The following is a 15,861-nucleotide window of genomic DNA, read 5'->3' as shown; positions in this document are numbered from 1 at the left end:
ATGTCCTCTTCCTTCTTAATATTTTACCCAAAATAATTCGGTTCAGAAAATGTTGACTTTGATCGCAAAAAATCCTTAAAAATGCCACAAATTGAGACCGGGGAAGCCATGTTTAGTTCCGAGTGCAGGTCAGTATGCATTCACATTAGAAATTCTATTCTTTTATTCTTTTTTTAGTAACTAAAAAGATTGGATTCGTCCCAAAAAAAAAGCTTACTGGCTTTTGCTTCCAGTTCTGTTTGTTCATAGCTCTTTTTGTTTGTTATCCGCCCACGTGCGCGCTTTTTGCTTGTTCTAGTTCTAGTTTTTTAAATTAAATTATGTTTTTTCACTCTAAGCCTGCATCCTACTCTGCATTTTGGGGTTCGTCAACAACAAACTTTGACATGTCCTCTTCCTTCTTAATATTTTACCCGAAATAGTTCGGTTCAGAAAGTGTTGACTTTGATCGCACAAAATCCTTGAAAATGCCACAAATTCAGACCGGGGAAGCCATGTTTAGTTCCGAGTGCGGGTCAGATTGCATTCACATTAGAAATTCTATTCTTTTATTCTTTTTTTAGTAACTAAAAAGATTGGATTTGACTCAAAAAAAAAGCTTACGGGCTTTTGCTTCCAGTTCTGTTTGTTCATAGCTCTTTTTGTTTGTTATCCGCCCACATGCGCGCTTTTTGTTTGTTCTAGTTCTAGTATTTTAAATTAAATGATGTTTTCTCATTCTAAGCCTGCCTCCTTCAATGCATCTTTGGGTTCATCAACAACAAACTTTGACATGTCCTCTTCCTTCTTAATATTTTACCCAAAATAATTCGGTTCAGAAAATGTTGACTTTGATCGCAAAAAATCCTTAAAAATGCCACAAATTGAGACCGGGGAAGCCATGTTTAGTTCTGAGTGCGGGTCAGATTGCATTCACATTAGAAATTCTATTCTTTTATTCTTTTTTTAGTAACTAAAAAGATTGGATTTGACCCAAAAAAAATCAGAATTGGAGAGTGAACGTAGCCAAAGACTGTGGTTTCTTCTCACCTTGTAGACCTGCAGGTTCTGCGCCTTCAGAACCACACTGCTCGTCATGCCCACGGGAACCAAGGCGGAACTCTGAAGACCGAAGACCAGAGGACACCGGCCCGGACCGGAGGAGTCCTGCCGGCAGACAGACGGGTTGGGAGACAGCCAGACGGGTAAACAGGCGGACAGGCTCACTCTCTGGTTGAGGACGACGTGTCGGTTGGCGCAGGTGTCTCTGTGAGTACACTGTTGGTCCAGAGGACACCAGTTGCACTTCCAGGCGCTGTCCACGCACGCCAGACACCTGGAACACATCACGGGTGAACGTGGCGTTCCTGGACCCGAGTCACCGTGCGTCTTACTGGGAGCTGCGGTTGAGGCGGCTGACGGCGCCGCAGTCGTAGAAGGTCACGTCGGCCGTGGCGACGGTCACCTGACCAAACCTCAGCGACACGGGCAGGATCACGTGATCTGCAACAGACGGGCGAGTCGGTCAAGGGGATCCTCCCCGAGAGCCGGCGGCCGTGTGTGGACTCACCGCGTCCTGAGGGCGGCGGCGGCAGGAGCGCCGGCGAGGGGGAGCGGCAGGTGACGCTGGTGCCGGCGACGGAGGCGGGGCCAGGGGGGAGGCCGTGAAAGACACAGGAGAGAGACTCTGTCGCCGAGAGGATGGGGAGCAGGGCCAGGGACAGCGTTACCTGCAAAGACAAGACCGGGGGACGCCGTCGGTGCCGGGGGGGGAGACCGATCGCCACTTCCTGTTACGCCTACCTGAGTCTGCTCGTCTTTACTCTGATTGGCCGGCTGCACGCTGCGCACCGTCACGCACCGCTTGGACTGGTCGAAGCTCCAGATCCAGTTGTTGGCCCGAAGGTGGCGCTCACAGTCGTGTTGGCGGGAACATCTACGGCGGACAAATGTAAGACGCTGCACTTCCTGTCAAGGCCTATTCCAAAAAAAAACCCTCCAGGATTTGGCCATGTTAAAAATAATAACACTAATAACACAAACATGTCATTTCCCCACTAGACAAGTCTAACCGTTCCTGGGTGGATCTCGCGTGAAAGGAAGGAGGGGGGGTTAATCGTTTTGCAATGCAGTTTGCTGAAAATGATAGAAAGTTGGAATTGCCACAAAACACATTTGAAGATATTCAACACTATACTGCCGAAGTGGACAGTGCACCCCCCAATTCGTCACGTTTCATGTGTCATGTAAACCCCGACAAACGAGGCCATATGAATATCCTTCCTATACATATATATATATATATATATATATATATATATATATATATATATATATATATATAATGTATATATATGTACAAACCCCGTTTCCATATGAGTTGGGAAATTGTGTTAAATGTAAATATAAACGGAATACAATGACTTGCAAATCCTTTTCAACCCATATTCAATTAAATGCACTACAACAGTGGTCCCCAACCACCGGGCTCGATTTGTACCGGCCCGCAGAAGAATTTTTTATAAATTTGAATTTTTTTAATAAAAAAAAAATAAAAAATACTTTTTTTTATTTGTATTTTTTATTAAATCAACATAAAAAACACAAGATACACTTACAATTAGTGCACCAACCCAAAAAACCTAACATTTTCATGACAATAACCTCCCTTTTTCATGATAAAGAGAAAAAAAAAAAAAAAAAAAAAAAGGAATCCCCCCCACCCCCTGCCGGGCCGCGGGACAATTTAAAATGCGTTGACCGGTCCGCAGCTACAAAAAGGTTGGGGACCACTGCACTACAAAGACAAGATATTTGATGTTCAACCTCATAAACTTTATATATTTTTTTGCAAATAATAATTAACTTACAATTTCATGGCTGCAACACGTGCCAAAGTAGTTGGGAAAGGGCATGTTCACCACTGTGTTACATCACCTTTTCTTTTAACAACACTCACTAAACGTTTGGGAACTGAGGAAACTAATTGTTGAATCTTTGAAGGTTGAATTCTTTCCCATTCTTGTTTTATGTAGAGCTTCAGTCGTTCAACAGTCCGGGGTCTCCGCTGTCGTATTTTACGCTTCATAATGCGCCACACATTTTCAATGGGAGACATGTCTGGACTGCAGGCGGGCCAGGAAAGTACCCGCACTCTTTTACTACGAAACCATGCTGTTGTAACACGTGGCTTGGCATGGTCTTGCTGAAATAAGCAGGGGCGTCCATGATAACGCTGCTTGGATGCCAACATATGTTGCTCCAAAACCTGTATGGACCTTTCAGCATTAATGGTGCCTTCACAGATGTGTAAATCACCCATGCCTAAGGCACTAATACACCCCGATACCATCACAGATGCTGGCTTTTCAACTTTGTGTCGATAACAATCCGGATGGTTATTTTCCTCTTTGTTCCGGAGGACACCACGTCCACAGTTTCCAAATATAATTTGAAATGTGGACTCGTCAGACCACAGAACACTCTTCCACATTGCATCAATCCATCTTAGATGAGTTCGGGCCCAGCGAAGCCGGCGGCGTTCCTGGATGTTGTTGATAAATGGGTTTTGCTGTGCATAGTAGGGTTTTAAATTGACTTACAGATGTAGTGACCAACTGTAGTTACTGACAGTGGTTTTATGAAGTGTTCCTGAGCCCATGTGGGGATATCCTTTACACACTGATGTCGGTTTTTGATGCAGTACTCTCTGAGGGATCAAAAGTCTGTAATATCATCGCTTACGTGCAGTGATTTCTCCAGATTCGCTGAACTTTTTAATGATTTCATGGACCGTAGATGGTAAAATCCCTAAATTCCTTGCAATAGCTCGTTGAGAAATGTTGTTCTAAAACTGTTCAACAATTTGCTTACAAATTGGTGACCCTCGCCCCATCCTTGTTTGTGAATTACTTAGCATTTCATGGAAGCTGCTTTTATACCCAATCATGGCACCCACCTGTTCCCAATGAGCCTGCACACCTGTGGCATGTTCCAAATAAGTGTTTGATGAGCATTCTTCAACTTTATCAGTATTTATTGCCACCTTTCCCAACTTCTTTGTCACATGTTACTGGCATCAAATTCTAAAGTTAATGATTATTTGCAAAAAAAAAAAAATGTTTATCAGTTTGAACATCAAATATGTTGTCTTTCTAGCATATTCAACTGAATATGGGTTGAAAAGGATTTGCAAATCATTGTATTCCGTTTATATTTACATCTAACACACTTTTCCAACTTAAATGGAAACGGGGTTGTATATATATATATATATATATATATATATATATATATATAAAATATGACATGATGAAGAAGTTGACTACCTTCCCTCCAGCACACACCAGCCACAGTACAGGTCCCTGGTGGCCAAACAGGACTGGCAGTCGACGTTTTGGTCACATGACGACACGGGGACCTTGGACAGCTGAGAGACATCCATGAGTTTAGGAAGGAGACAAGATGGCGGGCCATGGCGAGCACATCCACTTCTTACCCTGCTGCTGGTCATCACAAAGAGGTTCTGCTGGCCGGCGTCCAATAGGAGGTCGGCATTGACCGCACTGCCGTCGTCCACCAGCACGCTCCCGTACCGCTCCCCTGACCCGTCCGGCCGCACCAGAACCTTGTGCAGTCGTCCCTCGCGGTCCCCGACGAACGCCACCGTGTGGCCGGCCTCGGTCGCCGAGGCGACGGCGGTCAGGCGGGTGGCGGCGGTGTAGACGGGCGTGGCCTCCAGGGGCTTGGCGCCGCTGATGGGACTGGGCGTGTGCTCCCCCCCGCACGGGTACTTGGAGACGGACGACTGGGGACAAGTTGGACACAAGTCATGTGACCTGAGACAAGTCATGTGACCTGACGTCATCTTTAAGTGTACGTATTGTCAAAATCCGACTTTTTCGACCAAGTCAAAGCATGCTGGGGTTATTTTGAATGTGTTCACTCTTTATAAACAGAAACTTTGTGCTATACACTATCATGCCAAAAGTATTTGGCCACCCATCCAAATGATCCGATCAGGTGTCCTAATCACTTGGCCCAGACTAAAATTGATGGGAGACCTAAAGGTTGAAAAAAAAAAATCTATATATTGTATTGGTTTTGAAATTGAAAAATATCAAAATGCTTTGAGTTAAAGAAAAAAAAAAAGAAAAAAAGAAAATAAAAAATATCAAAATGTCCTCCGCATGTTTGATTTTTTTAAAGCAAGTAAAAGACAAGAAAATTAAAAATATCAAAGTGGCCCCCATTTGCTTTGATAAAAAAAAATCTATTAAATAGCATTAATAAAAAAGAAAAAAAAAAGAAAATGAAAAATATCAATATATACACTCGCATGCGTTGGCAAAAAATCTATTAAATCAAATAAAATTTAAAAAAATAAAATAAAAAATATCAAAATGGCCCCAACATGCCTTAGCAAAAAAATCTATTAAATAAAAAATAAATATGTACACATATTTATATATATATATATATATATATATATATATATGTATATATATATATATATATATATATATACACACACACATATAAATGACCTCCGCATATTTGACAAATAATTAAATTAAATTAAAAAAGACCAAAAAAATCTAATATATATATATATATATATACATATATATATATAGTATTTATATATTATCTATAGTATTTACACACACACACACACACACACATATATTTATCAAAATGGTCCCCAGATGCTTTGACAAAATAAATATATTAACATTTAATTGAATTAAAAAAGAAAATTAAAAATATCAAAAATAATTGAATTAAAAAAGAAAATTAAAAAAATCAAAATGGCCCCCGCATCTGTTGACAAAAACAAACTATTACATAAAATTCATTAAAAAAAAAACAAAAAAAAAAAAACATTTTCAGTGTGCCGCCCCCAGTGGAAAAGGTTTGGACACCCCTGCTGTCGATTATCTTGTCCTTCGAGGAGCTTTTCTCCCTGACACATCATCTTCTCACATCGTCTATCGTGTTGTCCTTAATTAAAATTACTAGACACACACACACACACACTGATGAACGAGGATGTTCACCAACAACACTGCAGTTTAATCCGTGTGTGTGTGTGTTCTTGTATTTCTAGCCTTCTTGAGACATGAAGAAGGAAAAGTAGCTTCCATATGAGGAGGTGTGAACAAGTGATGACATAAATCATGGTCCCAATAACATTGCATCTAATAGAGAATGTCTCATTTGCACCCCTGGTGGTGATATCTATCAAAATGAGGGTGGTGCCAAAAAGGAGGGATTTTTCCACATTGACTGTGTGTCGCTTTTAAAAGTGCTCCCCCTCTGGTCAACATATGAAATAACAAATGTTTGTAAACAATTTGAAGTACACCACCTTTGGCCAAAATTAATTAAAAAAAAATAAATAAATATGTATATAGAGACATACTGTAATAACTTAAAGTAAATAATTAAGAATAAATACAATAAATAATACAATAATTAAAATAAGTATTTTTCTCACATTGTGTCGACATTTCTCTTATAAAATTGGGAACAATTTTTCATATTATTTCTGTTTCTGCAATATTGCAATATTTCCTCGTAAAATTATAACTTTTTTTTTTTTCATGACGTGGACTTTGGTGAGTTTTGTTTTCCCATGGTGCAAAACGACTGGACCGGACATGACGTGAAGGTAATGACATATTTTAATTTTAACACTCAAAAAGTACTACAAAATCAAAGGGCGCGCACAAGGCGGGGAACAAACTTAACACAGGTACAAAACTAACACATAAACAGACTAAGGACATGAAACAAAACTACACACTTACTGTGACGTGAAAAGCATGAAACTATGGCAAGAAGTGAGCAATAAGAAGTGTCAGGAGTGTGATGTCGCCAGGCTGACTGCCTGGCAACTATGGGCTTAAATAGCGGTGCAGTGATTGACAGGTGCGTGAGTCCAAACAAATCAGGTGCGTGAGTCGTGAACACATAACAGGTGAAACTAATGAGTTGTCATGGTGACAAAACAAACAAGAGTGCACAATGAGTCCAAAACCAAACAGAACGTGACCACAAAACATATTTTTATGTAAAATTATTACTTTTTACTGCAAAATGGTGACATTTGTCAAGCAGAATTCTGACTTTTATCACAATATTGCCCTTTTTTTTGTTCTTGTAAAGCAGTGACATATTTTGAGTACAATTATGACGTTTCTCATCATTTCGCCAAGTAAAAATTCAGATTATCATTATAAGATTGCCAAAATGTTAAAGTTTTTCTTGATAAAGATGTGACTTTTGTCGAGTAAAAAGACGCCTCTTTTCAAAAAATTGCCAAAATTTTGAGCTTTTCTTGTCAGACTGCGACTGTTATTGAGTAAAATTCCGAATTTTATCGTAACATTGCGCAAATGTTTCGTTTTTCTTGTAACATTTTGACTTGCGTCGAGTAAAATGACGACTTTTTTTTATAATACCGCCAAAAGTTTTTCTTGTGAAATTGTGATCTTTATCTTGGGAAATTCCAACTCTTTTTTCACAACAAGCTTTTTCATATTTGCATAGTATGCATATATTATTAATGTTATAAAGACACATTTATATATACCTAGAAAGGGGTGGTCCTAAAAAGGTGGGCTTTTTTCCTCAGGTCCCCAGAAGGTCAGAACTACAAGGATGTGTGTGTGTGTGTGTGTGTGTTGTAGTAAAACGAGTGCGTGTGTGTATTATAGGTATATTATTAACTATCAGTTGCAACATTTCAGATTTTTTTTTCATTCCATACTAATTGTTTTGCTCCTTTTTCTTAAATTTTTACAGGTAATAAACGAATAAAATTAATAAAATATAAAAAAATAAATAAATATTACAGATGTTTCAGTGTTTTAATGGTTATTAATTCAATAGTTAGTAGTTTATGTTTTAACTAACTAATTAAAGTTTGTTTACATTTGAAGCATATTCTACTTTTATTTTGAAAGATTCTAATATTTTAGATCAGGAGTGTCTAAACTTTTTTCCAAAAAGTGCAAAATATTTAAAAAAAATCAAGAATTTTGATATTTTATTATTTAAAAAAAATGCTAAAAACAGATGTGTCAGCTTTGAATTATAAGTATATTATTATTAATTATTAGTTACAACATTTCAGATTTTTTTTTACATTCCATGCAAATTTTTTTGCTCTTTTTTCTTAAATTTTTAGTGTTTTTCCAGTTAAGAATACAATAAAATTAATAATTGAATAGTATAGTTTGCATAGTATGTATATATTATTAATGTTATAAATACACATCTTTATATATCTACAAAGGGTGGTCCTAAAAAGGTGGGTTTTTTCCTCAGGTCCCCAGAAGGTCAGAACTACAAGGATGTGTGTGTGTGTGTGTGTGTGTGTGTGTGTGTGTGTGTGTGTGTGTGTGTGTGTGTGTGTGTGTGTGTGTATGTTGTAGTAAAACGTGTGCGTGTGTGTATTATAGGTATGTTATTAACTATTAGTTGCAACATTTCAGATTTTTTTTTCATTCCATACGAAATGTTTTGCTCATTTTTCTTAAATTTTTACAGGTAATAATAGATTAAAATTAATAAAATATATATTAAAAAAAATATTACAGATGTTTCAGTGTTTTAATGGTTATTAATTCAATAGTTAGTATTTTATGTTTTAATTAACTAACTAAAGTTTGTTTGTATTTGAAGCATATTCTACTTTTATTTTGAAAGGTTGTAATATTTTAGATCAGGAGTGTCTAAACTGTTTTCCACAAAGTGCAAAATATTGAAAAATCAAGAATTTCAATATTTTATTATTTAAAAAATGCTAAAAACAGATGTTGTGTCAGCTTTGAATTATAAGTATATTATTATTAATTATTAGTTACAACATTTCAGATTTTTTTTTACATTCCATGTTAATTTTTTTGCTCTTTTTTTCTTTAATTTTTACAGTTTTTTTCCAGTTAAGAATACAATAAAATTAATAATTTAATAGTGTAGTTTGCATTGTATGTATATATTATTAATATTATAAATACACATCTTTATATATCTACAAAGGGTGGTCCTAAAAAGGTGGGTTTTTTCCTCAGGTCCCCAGAAGGTCAGAACTACAAGGATGTGTGTGTGTGTGTGTGTGAACGTTGTAGTAAAACGTGTGCGTGTGTGTATTATAGGTATATTATTAACTATTAGTTGCAACATTTCAGATTTTTTTTTCATTCCATACTAAATGTTTTGCTCCTTTTTCTTAAATTTTTACAGGTAATAATAGAATAAAAAAATATATATATATTACAGATGTTTCAGTGTTTTAATGGTTATTAATTCAATAGTTAGTATTTTATGTTTTAACTAACTAACTAAAGTTTGTTTGTATTTGAAGCATATTCTACTTTTATTTTGAAAGATTCTAATATTTTAGATCAGGAATGTCTAAACTTTTTTCCAAAAAGTGCAAAATATTGAAAAAATCAAGAATTTGGATATTTTATTATTTAAAGAATGCTAAAAACAGATGTGTCAGCTTTGAATTATAAGTATATTATTATTAATTATTAGTTACAACATTTCAGATTTTTTTTTACATTCCATGCAAATTTTTTTGCTTATTTTTTCTTAAATTTACATTTTTTTTCCAGTTAACAATACAATAAAATTAATAATTTAATAGTATAGTTTGTATAGTATGTATATATTATTAATGTTATAAATACACATCTTTATATATCTAGAAAGGGTGGCCCTAAAGATGTGGGTTTTTTCCTCAGGTCCCCAGAAGGTCAGAACTACAAGGATGTGTGTGTGTGTGTGTGTGTGTGTGTGTGTGTGCGTGTGTGTGTGTGTGTGTGTGTTGTAGTAAAACGTGTGCGTGTGTGTATTATAGGTATATTATTAACTATTAGTTGCAACATTTCAGATGTTTTTTTCATTCCATACTAAATGTTTTGCTCCTTTTTCTTACATTTTTACAGGTAATAATAGAATAAAATTAATAAAATACAAAAAATAAATAAATATTACAGATGTTTCAGTGTTTTAATGGTTATTAATTCAATAGTTAGTATTTTATGTTTTAACTAACTAACTAAAGTTTGTTTATGTTTGAGGCATATTTTACTTTTATTTTGAAAGATTCTAATATTTTAGATCAGGAGTGTCTAAACTTTTTTCCAAAAAGTGCAATACATTGAAAAATCAACACTTTTGATATTTATTATTTAAAAAATGCTAAAAACAGATGTTGTGTCAGCTTTGAATTATAAGTATATTATTATTAATTATTAGTTACAACATTTCGGATTTTTTTTTACATTCCATGCTAATTTTTTTGCTGTTTTTTCTTAAATTTTTACAGTTTTTTTCCAGTTAAACATACAATAAAATTAATAATTTAATAGTATAGTTTGCATAGTATGTATATATTATTAATGTTATAAATACACATCTTTATATATCTACAAAGGGTGGTCCTAAAAAGGTGGGCTTTTTTCCTCAGGTCCCCAGAAGGTCGGAACTACAAGGATGTGAGTGTGTGCGTGTGTGTTGTAGTAAAACGTGTGCGTGTGTGTATTATAGGTATATTATTAACTATTAGTTGCAACATTTCAGATTTTTTTTTTCATTCCATACTAATTGTTTTACTCTTTTTTCTTACATTTTTACAGGTAATAATAGAATAAAATTAATAAAATATATATAAAAAAAAATATTACAGATTTTTCAGTGTTTTAATGGTTATTAATTCAATAGTTAGTATTTTATGTTTTAACTAACTAACTAACTAACTAAAGTTTGTTTATATTTGAAGAATATTCTACTTTTAGATCAGGAGTGTCTAAACTTTTTTCCAAAAAGTGCAAAATATTGAAAAATCAACAATTTTGATATTTATTATTTAAAAAATGCTAAAAACAGATGTTGTGTCAGCTTTGAATTATAAGTATATTATTCTTAATTATTAGTTACAACATTTCGGATTTTTTTAACATCCATCCATCCATTTTCTGCCGTTTATTCCCGTTCGGGGTCGCGGGGGGCGCTGGCGCCTATCTCAGTTACATTCCATGCTAATTTTTTTGCTGTTTTTTCTTAAATTTTTCCATTTTTTTTCCAGTTAAGAATACAATAAAATTAATAATTTAATAGTATAGTTTGCATAGTATGTATATATTATTAATGTTATAAATACACATCTTTATATATCTACAAAGGGTGGTCCTAAAAAGGTGGGTTTTTTTACTCAGGTCCCCAGAAGGTCGGAACTACAAGGATGTGTGAGTGTGTGTTGTAGTAAAACGTGTGCGTGTGTGTGTGTTTTGTGGGTCAGATCAGATACTTCCAGCTGTGTTTGAGTGACAGCTGTCTGCTGATGACTCCAGCTGCTGAGGCTATCAACTGTAATCCACACGCGCACACACACACACGCACACACACACACGCACACACACACACACACACACACACACACACACACACACACACACACACACACTGTGAGTGAGTGAGTATTGAGGTCAGTAAACATGTTGTAATCTGCGATGACATCACCCCAGTGACAACTTGTCATCTTGCTGACCAACCTTAACCGCGTGTGTATGCCCCAATGCATGCTGGGAGTGTTTACCTCTGGGAGGGTGAGGCAGTGTGAGGAGGAGGTGTAGACCACGTAGGCCTCCTCCTCCTGGCCTGTGACCCCGCGCCCTCCTTTGGTGTAGCACGACACCCGCGCCGCCTCCATGGCGGCGTCCAGCTCCTCCACGCCGTAGACGCACAGCGCCGACTTGTCCGTGGACACCGACGTGGGCGCCCAGCCGGCCGCCATGGCCACGAAGAGCGCGGGCTTCTCCGAGCGCCGGCCGAGCCACGCCCCCTGGGCCAGGTTGTGGTCCCCCCGGCAGAGCAGCGGCACCTCCACGTAGGAGTCGAAGTCGCGGTCGGCGACGCAGAGGCGGGCCACGTAGGTGCCGTGCTCCCGCTTGTAGCGCACGTCCCGCCGCGAGAAGAGGAAGTAGACGTGGTCGCCGATGGCCAGCGCCTTGACGAAGTGGCTGTCGTACTCCGAGTAGCTGCCGATGGTCAGTTTGCCCAGCTCGTCCTCCTGGCCGAAGACGCGGCGGGGGAAGACCGCCGGGTGGAGGCGGCGCGCCGTGATGGGCGGGATGTCGCCCAGGCCCTTGCCAGTGAAGCCCCGCCCCACCAGCAGGAAACGCAGCGTCGAGCCGTTGGCTCCGCCCCCCGTGGTCAGCACGATGCCCACGGTGGATACGTGGGGGTCGTTGGCGGCGACGTACTCCGTGTCCACCGGGTTGGACGACTGGTAGACCAGCTGGGAGATGTTGGACACGTTCCTGCACCGCAAAGTCACAACAACACCCGAGTCAGAACCAAGCCGGACCACCAGTCATGTGCCGACCGATACTGAAATGTCCATGCCGCCGAAACCACATTTTTCTGTGCGGACTGATACTGAAATGTCCATGCCGTCGATACCACATTTTTCTGTGCGGACCGATACTGAAATGTCCATGCCGCCGATACCACATTTTTCTGTGCGGACTGAAACTGAAATGTCCATGCAGCCGATACCACATTTTTCTGTGCAGACTGATACTGAAATGTCCATGCCGCCGATACCACATTTTTCTGTGCGGACTGATACTGAAATGTCCATGCCGTCGATACCACATTTTTCTGTGCGGACCAACACTGAAATGTCCATGCCGCCGATACCACACTGTATTATGCGGACCGATATTGCAATGTCCATGCTGCCAATACCAAATTTTTCTTTGCGGACCGATACTGAAATGTCCATGCCGCCGATACCACATTTTTTGTGCGGACCGATACTGAAATGTCCATGGCGTCGATACCACATTTTTCTGTGCGGACCGATACCTAAATGTCCATGCCACTGATACCACAGTTTTCTGAGCGAACCGATAATGAAATGTCCATGTCGCCGATACCACATTTTACTGTGCGGACCGATACTGAAATGTCCATGCCGTCGATACCATATTTTTCTGTGCACCCTGATACTGAAATGTCCATGCCGCGGATACCATGTCATTTTTAAAATTAATTCATAAGTTTGTATTATTTTATTTTTACTTCTTCTTTGTTTATATTTAAAGTATAAATTCATTTTACTTTGAAAGCTTCTAATATTTTAGATCAGGGTGTCTAAACTTTTTCTAATAAGTGCCAAATATTTTTCCATTTTGATATTTATTATTTTTAAATTGCTAAAAACAGATATTGTGTCAGCTTTGTATTATTGCTGACTACTTATTTTATTAATAATTATTAATTACAACCTTTCAGATTTTTTTTACACTCCATACTAATTGTCTTGCTCCTTTTTCTTACATTTTTACAGGAAATGTAAGAAAATGCAAATTTTTTTGCTATTTTTTCCTTAAATTTTTACAGTTTTTTCCCCAGGTAAGAAAGTAATAAAATTAATAAAATAATAATAAATAAATAAATATTACACATTTTACAGTGTTTTAATGGTTATTAATTCAAAAGTTAGTATTTTATGTTTAACTAACTAACTAAACTTTGTTTATTTTTTTATTTAGAAATCTTCTAATATTTTAGATCCGAAGATCCAAAAATTGAAAAGTCAAGAATGGGAGGGGGGGCATTTTGATATCTATTTTCTTTAAAAAAATGCTAAAAACAGATATTATATATATTTAAAGACAAACATTTGTGCTGTAGGTCAATTAGTATTTTACTATAATTATTAGTAAAATATACAATATATTTTTTCTCATTACATACCCTTTTTTCCCCTTTTTTACTATTGTTTTGTTCCCATGAATGAATAGAAAAAAATTAATAATAATATGGTTGTTTATCTACAATACCTAGAAAAATATTAATGTTCAGTCACATAATTAACAGTGTTTGTTATGGTTGTTGCCATTTTTTCAAATTAATTCATAAGTTACTATTATTTTATTTTTACTAACTAAACTTTGCTTATATTTGAAGTATGTTTTACTTTTATTTTGAAAGCTTCTAATATTTTAGATAAGGTGTGTCTAAACTTTTGATATTTATTTTATTAAAAAAAATGCTAAAAACAAATATTATATGTATATTTAAAGACAAAACTTTGAGTTATGGGTAAAATACTTTATTATTTTTAATTATTAGTTTAATAATGTTCAGATTTTGTTCTTTTTTTCTTACATTTTTACTATTGTTTTGTTTCCATGTAAGAATATAATAAAAATAATAATAATAATTTGGTTGCTTATCTGCATAACCTAAATAAATATTATTATTAATATTCAGTTATTACAGTTATTAATCTGCATGATCTAAATACATATTATCAATCATGTTCAGTTACACATTTAAAAGTGTTTATTATGGTTGTTGTCATTTTTTAAATTAATTCATAAGTTGGTATTGTTATATTTTTACTAACTAAACGTTGTTTATATTTGAAGTATATTTCACTCTTATTTTGAAAGTTTCTAATATTTCAGAGTTTTTTCCATTCCATACTGATTTTTTTGCTCTTTTTTCGGACATTTTTACCATTTTTTCCCCATTTAAGAGTAGAACAAAAAATTAATAATGCGACTATTTACCTGCATAATATAAATAAATATTAATATTAATACTCAGTTACACATCTAACAGTTTTTATTATGGTAGTTGTCATTTTTTTATGAATTCAAAATTTAGTATTATTTTGAATAAAGAGTGTCTAAACTTTTTTCACGGAGGGCCAAATATTGAAAAGTCAAATATGTGACGGCCATTCTGATATTTGTGTATTTGAAAAAAAAATATGCTAAAAACAGATGTTATATATATTTAAAGACAAAAATTTGAGTTATAGGTAAATTATTGTATTCTTATTAACTATTACTTCAAAAATGTTCAGCTTTTGTTTTTCTTTTTCTACATTTTTACTATTTTTTATTATTAATGTTCAGTTATACATTTAATAATAATAATACATGTTTTTCCCCATTTAGGAGTAGAAAAAAAATAATAATAAGTTTTTTTATCCGCATAATCTATAATAATAATAAATGGGTTGTACTTGTGTAGCGCTTTTCTACCTTCAAGGTACTCAAAGCGCTTTGACACTACTTCCACATTTACCCATTCACACACACATTCACACACTGATGGAGGGAGCTGCCATGCAAGGCGCCAACCAGCACCCATCAGGAGCAAGGGTGAAGTGTCTTGCTCAGGACACAACGGACGTGACGAGGTTGGTTCTAGGTGGGGATTGAACCAGGGACCCTCGGTTTGCGCACGGCCAGTCTGCCACTGCGCCACGCCGTGCCTCGGAATCTAATGTAATTCTAAATCTAAATCTAATCTAAATAAATATTATTGTTCAGTTACACATTTTACAGTGTTTATTATGGTTGTTGTCATTTTTAATATTAATTCATTAGTTAGTAATTTTTAATTTTTACAAACAAAAAGTTGTTTATATTTGAAATATATTTTACTTTTATTTTGAAAGCTTCTAATATTTCAGAGTTTTTTTCATTCCATACTAATTTTTTTGCTCTTTTTTTGGGAATTTTTACTTTTTTTTCTTCATTTAAGAGTAGAACCAAAAAATAATAATGCGGTAATTTACCTGCATAATCTAAAAAAATATTAATATTTATATTCAGTTACACATTTAACAGTGTTTATTATGCTTGTTGTCATTTTTTTTAAGAAATCACAAGTTAGTATTGTTTTATTTTTACTAACTAAACTTTTTTTATATTTTAAGTATATTTTATAATTTTAAAGCCTCTAAATGTTTAGTTAATTAAAAAAAAAATGCTAAAAACAGATAATACATAAATTTAAAGACAAAACTTTGCTAAAAACAGAAAATACATACATTTA

At 35.7% G+C, this 15,861-nt stretch overlaps 1 protein-coding gene across 2 annotated transcripts in view; it reads right to left on the bottom strand.

The window, feature by feature from the left end:
• plxnb3 (plexin B3) overlaps positions 1–15,861 on the bottom strand; it is a 151,306-nt gene that overhangs the window by 51,223 nt on the left and 84,222 nt on the right. Inside the window, exons 3-10 of one of the 2 annotated variants that reach the window (XM_061902770.1) lie at positions 11,594–12,317; positions 4,478–4,786; positions 4,308–4,408; positions 1,783–1,915; positions 1,550–1,709; positions 1,374–1,482; positions 1,207–1,315; positions 1,030–1,146 (exon numbers count right to left, since the gene is read on the bottom strand). In XM_061902770.1, the coding sequence (XP_061758754.1) occupies positions 1,030–1,146; positions 1,207–1,315; positions 1,374–1,482; positions 1,550–1,709; positions 1,783–1,915; positions 4,308–4,408; positions 4,478–4,786; positions 11,594–12,317 (1,762 nt within the window). Of the gene's footprint in view, positions 1–1,029; positions 1,316–1,373; positions 1,483–1,549; positions 1,710–1,782; positions 1,916–4,307; positions 4,409–4,477; positions 4,787–11,593; positions 12,318–15,861 lie in introns of both variants that reach the window. The other variant, XM_061902769.1, reaches the window with a different exon arrangement.

This window comes from Nerophis ophidion, linkage group LG06 (assembly GCF_033978795.1).
Source record: "Nerophis ophidion isolate RoL-2023_Sa linkage group LG06, RoL_Noph_v1.0, whole genome shotgun sequence".
NCBI classification, from domain to species: Eukaryota; Metazoa; Chordata; class Actinopteri; order Syngnathiformes; family Syngnathidae; genus Nerophis; species Nerophis ophidion.
The sequence above is the reverse complement of the archived record's forward strand: the minus strand, read 5'-3'. Positions and strand labels throughout refer to the sequence as shown.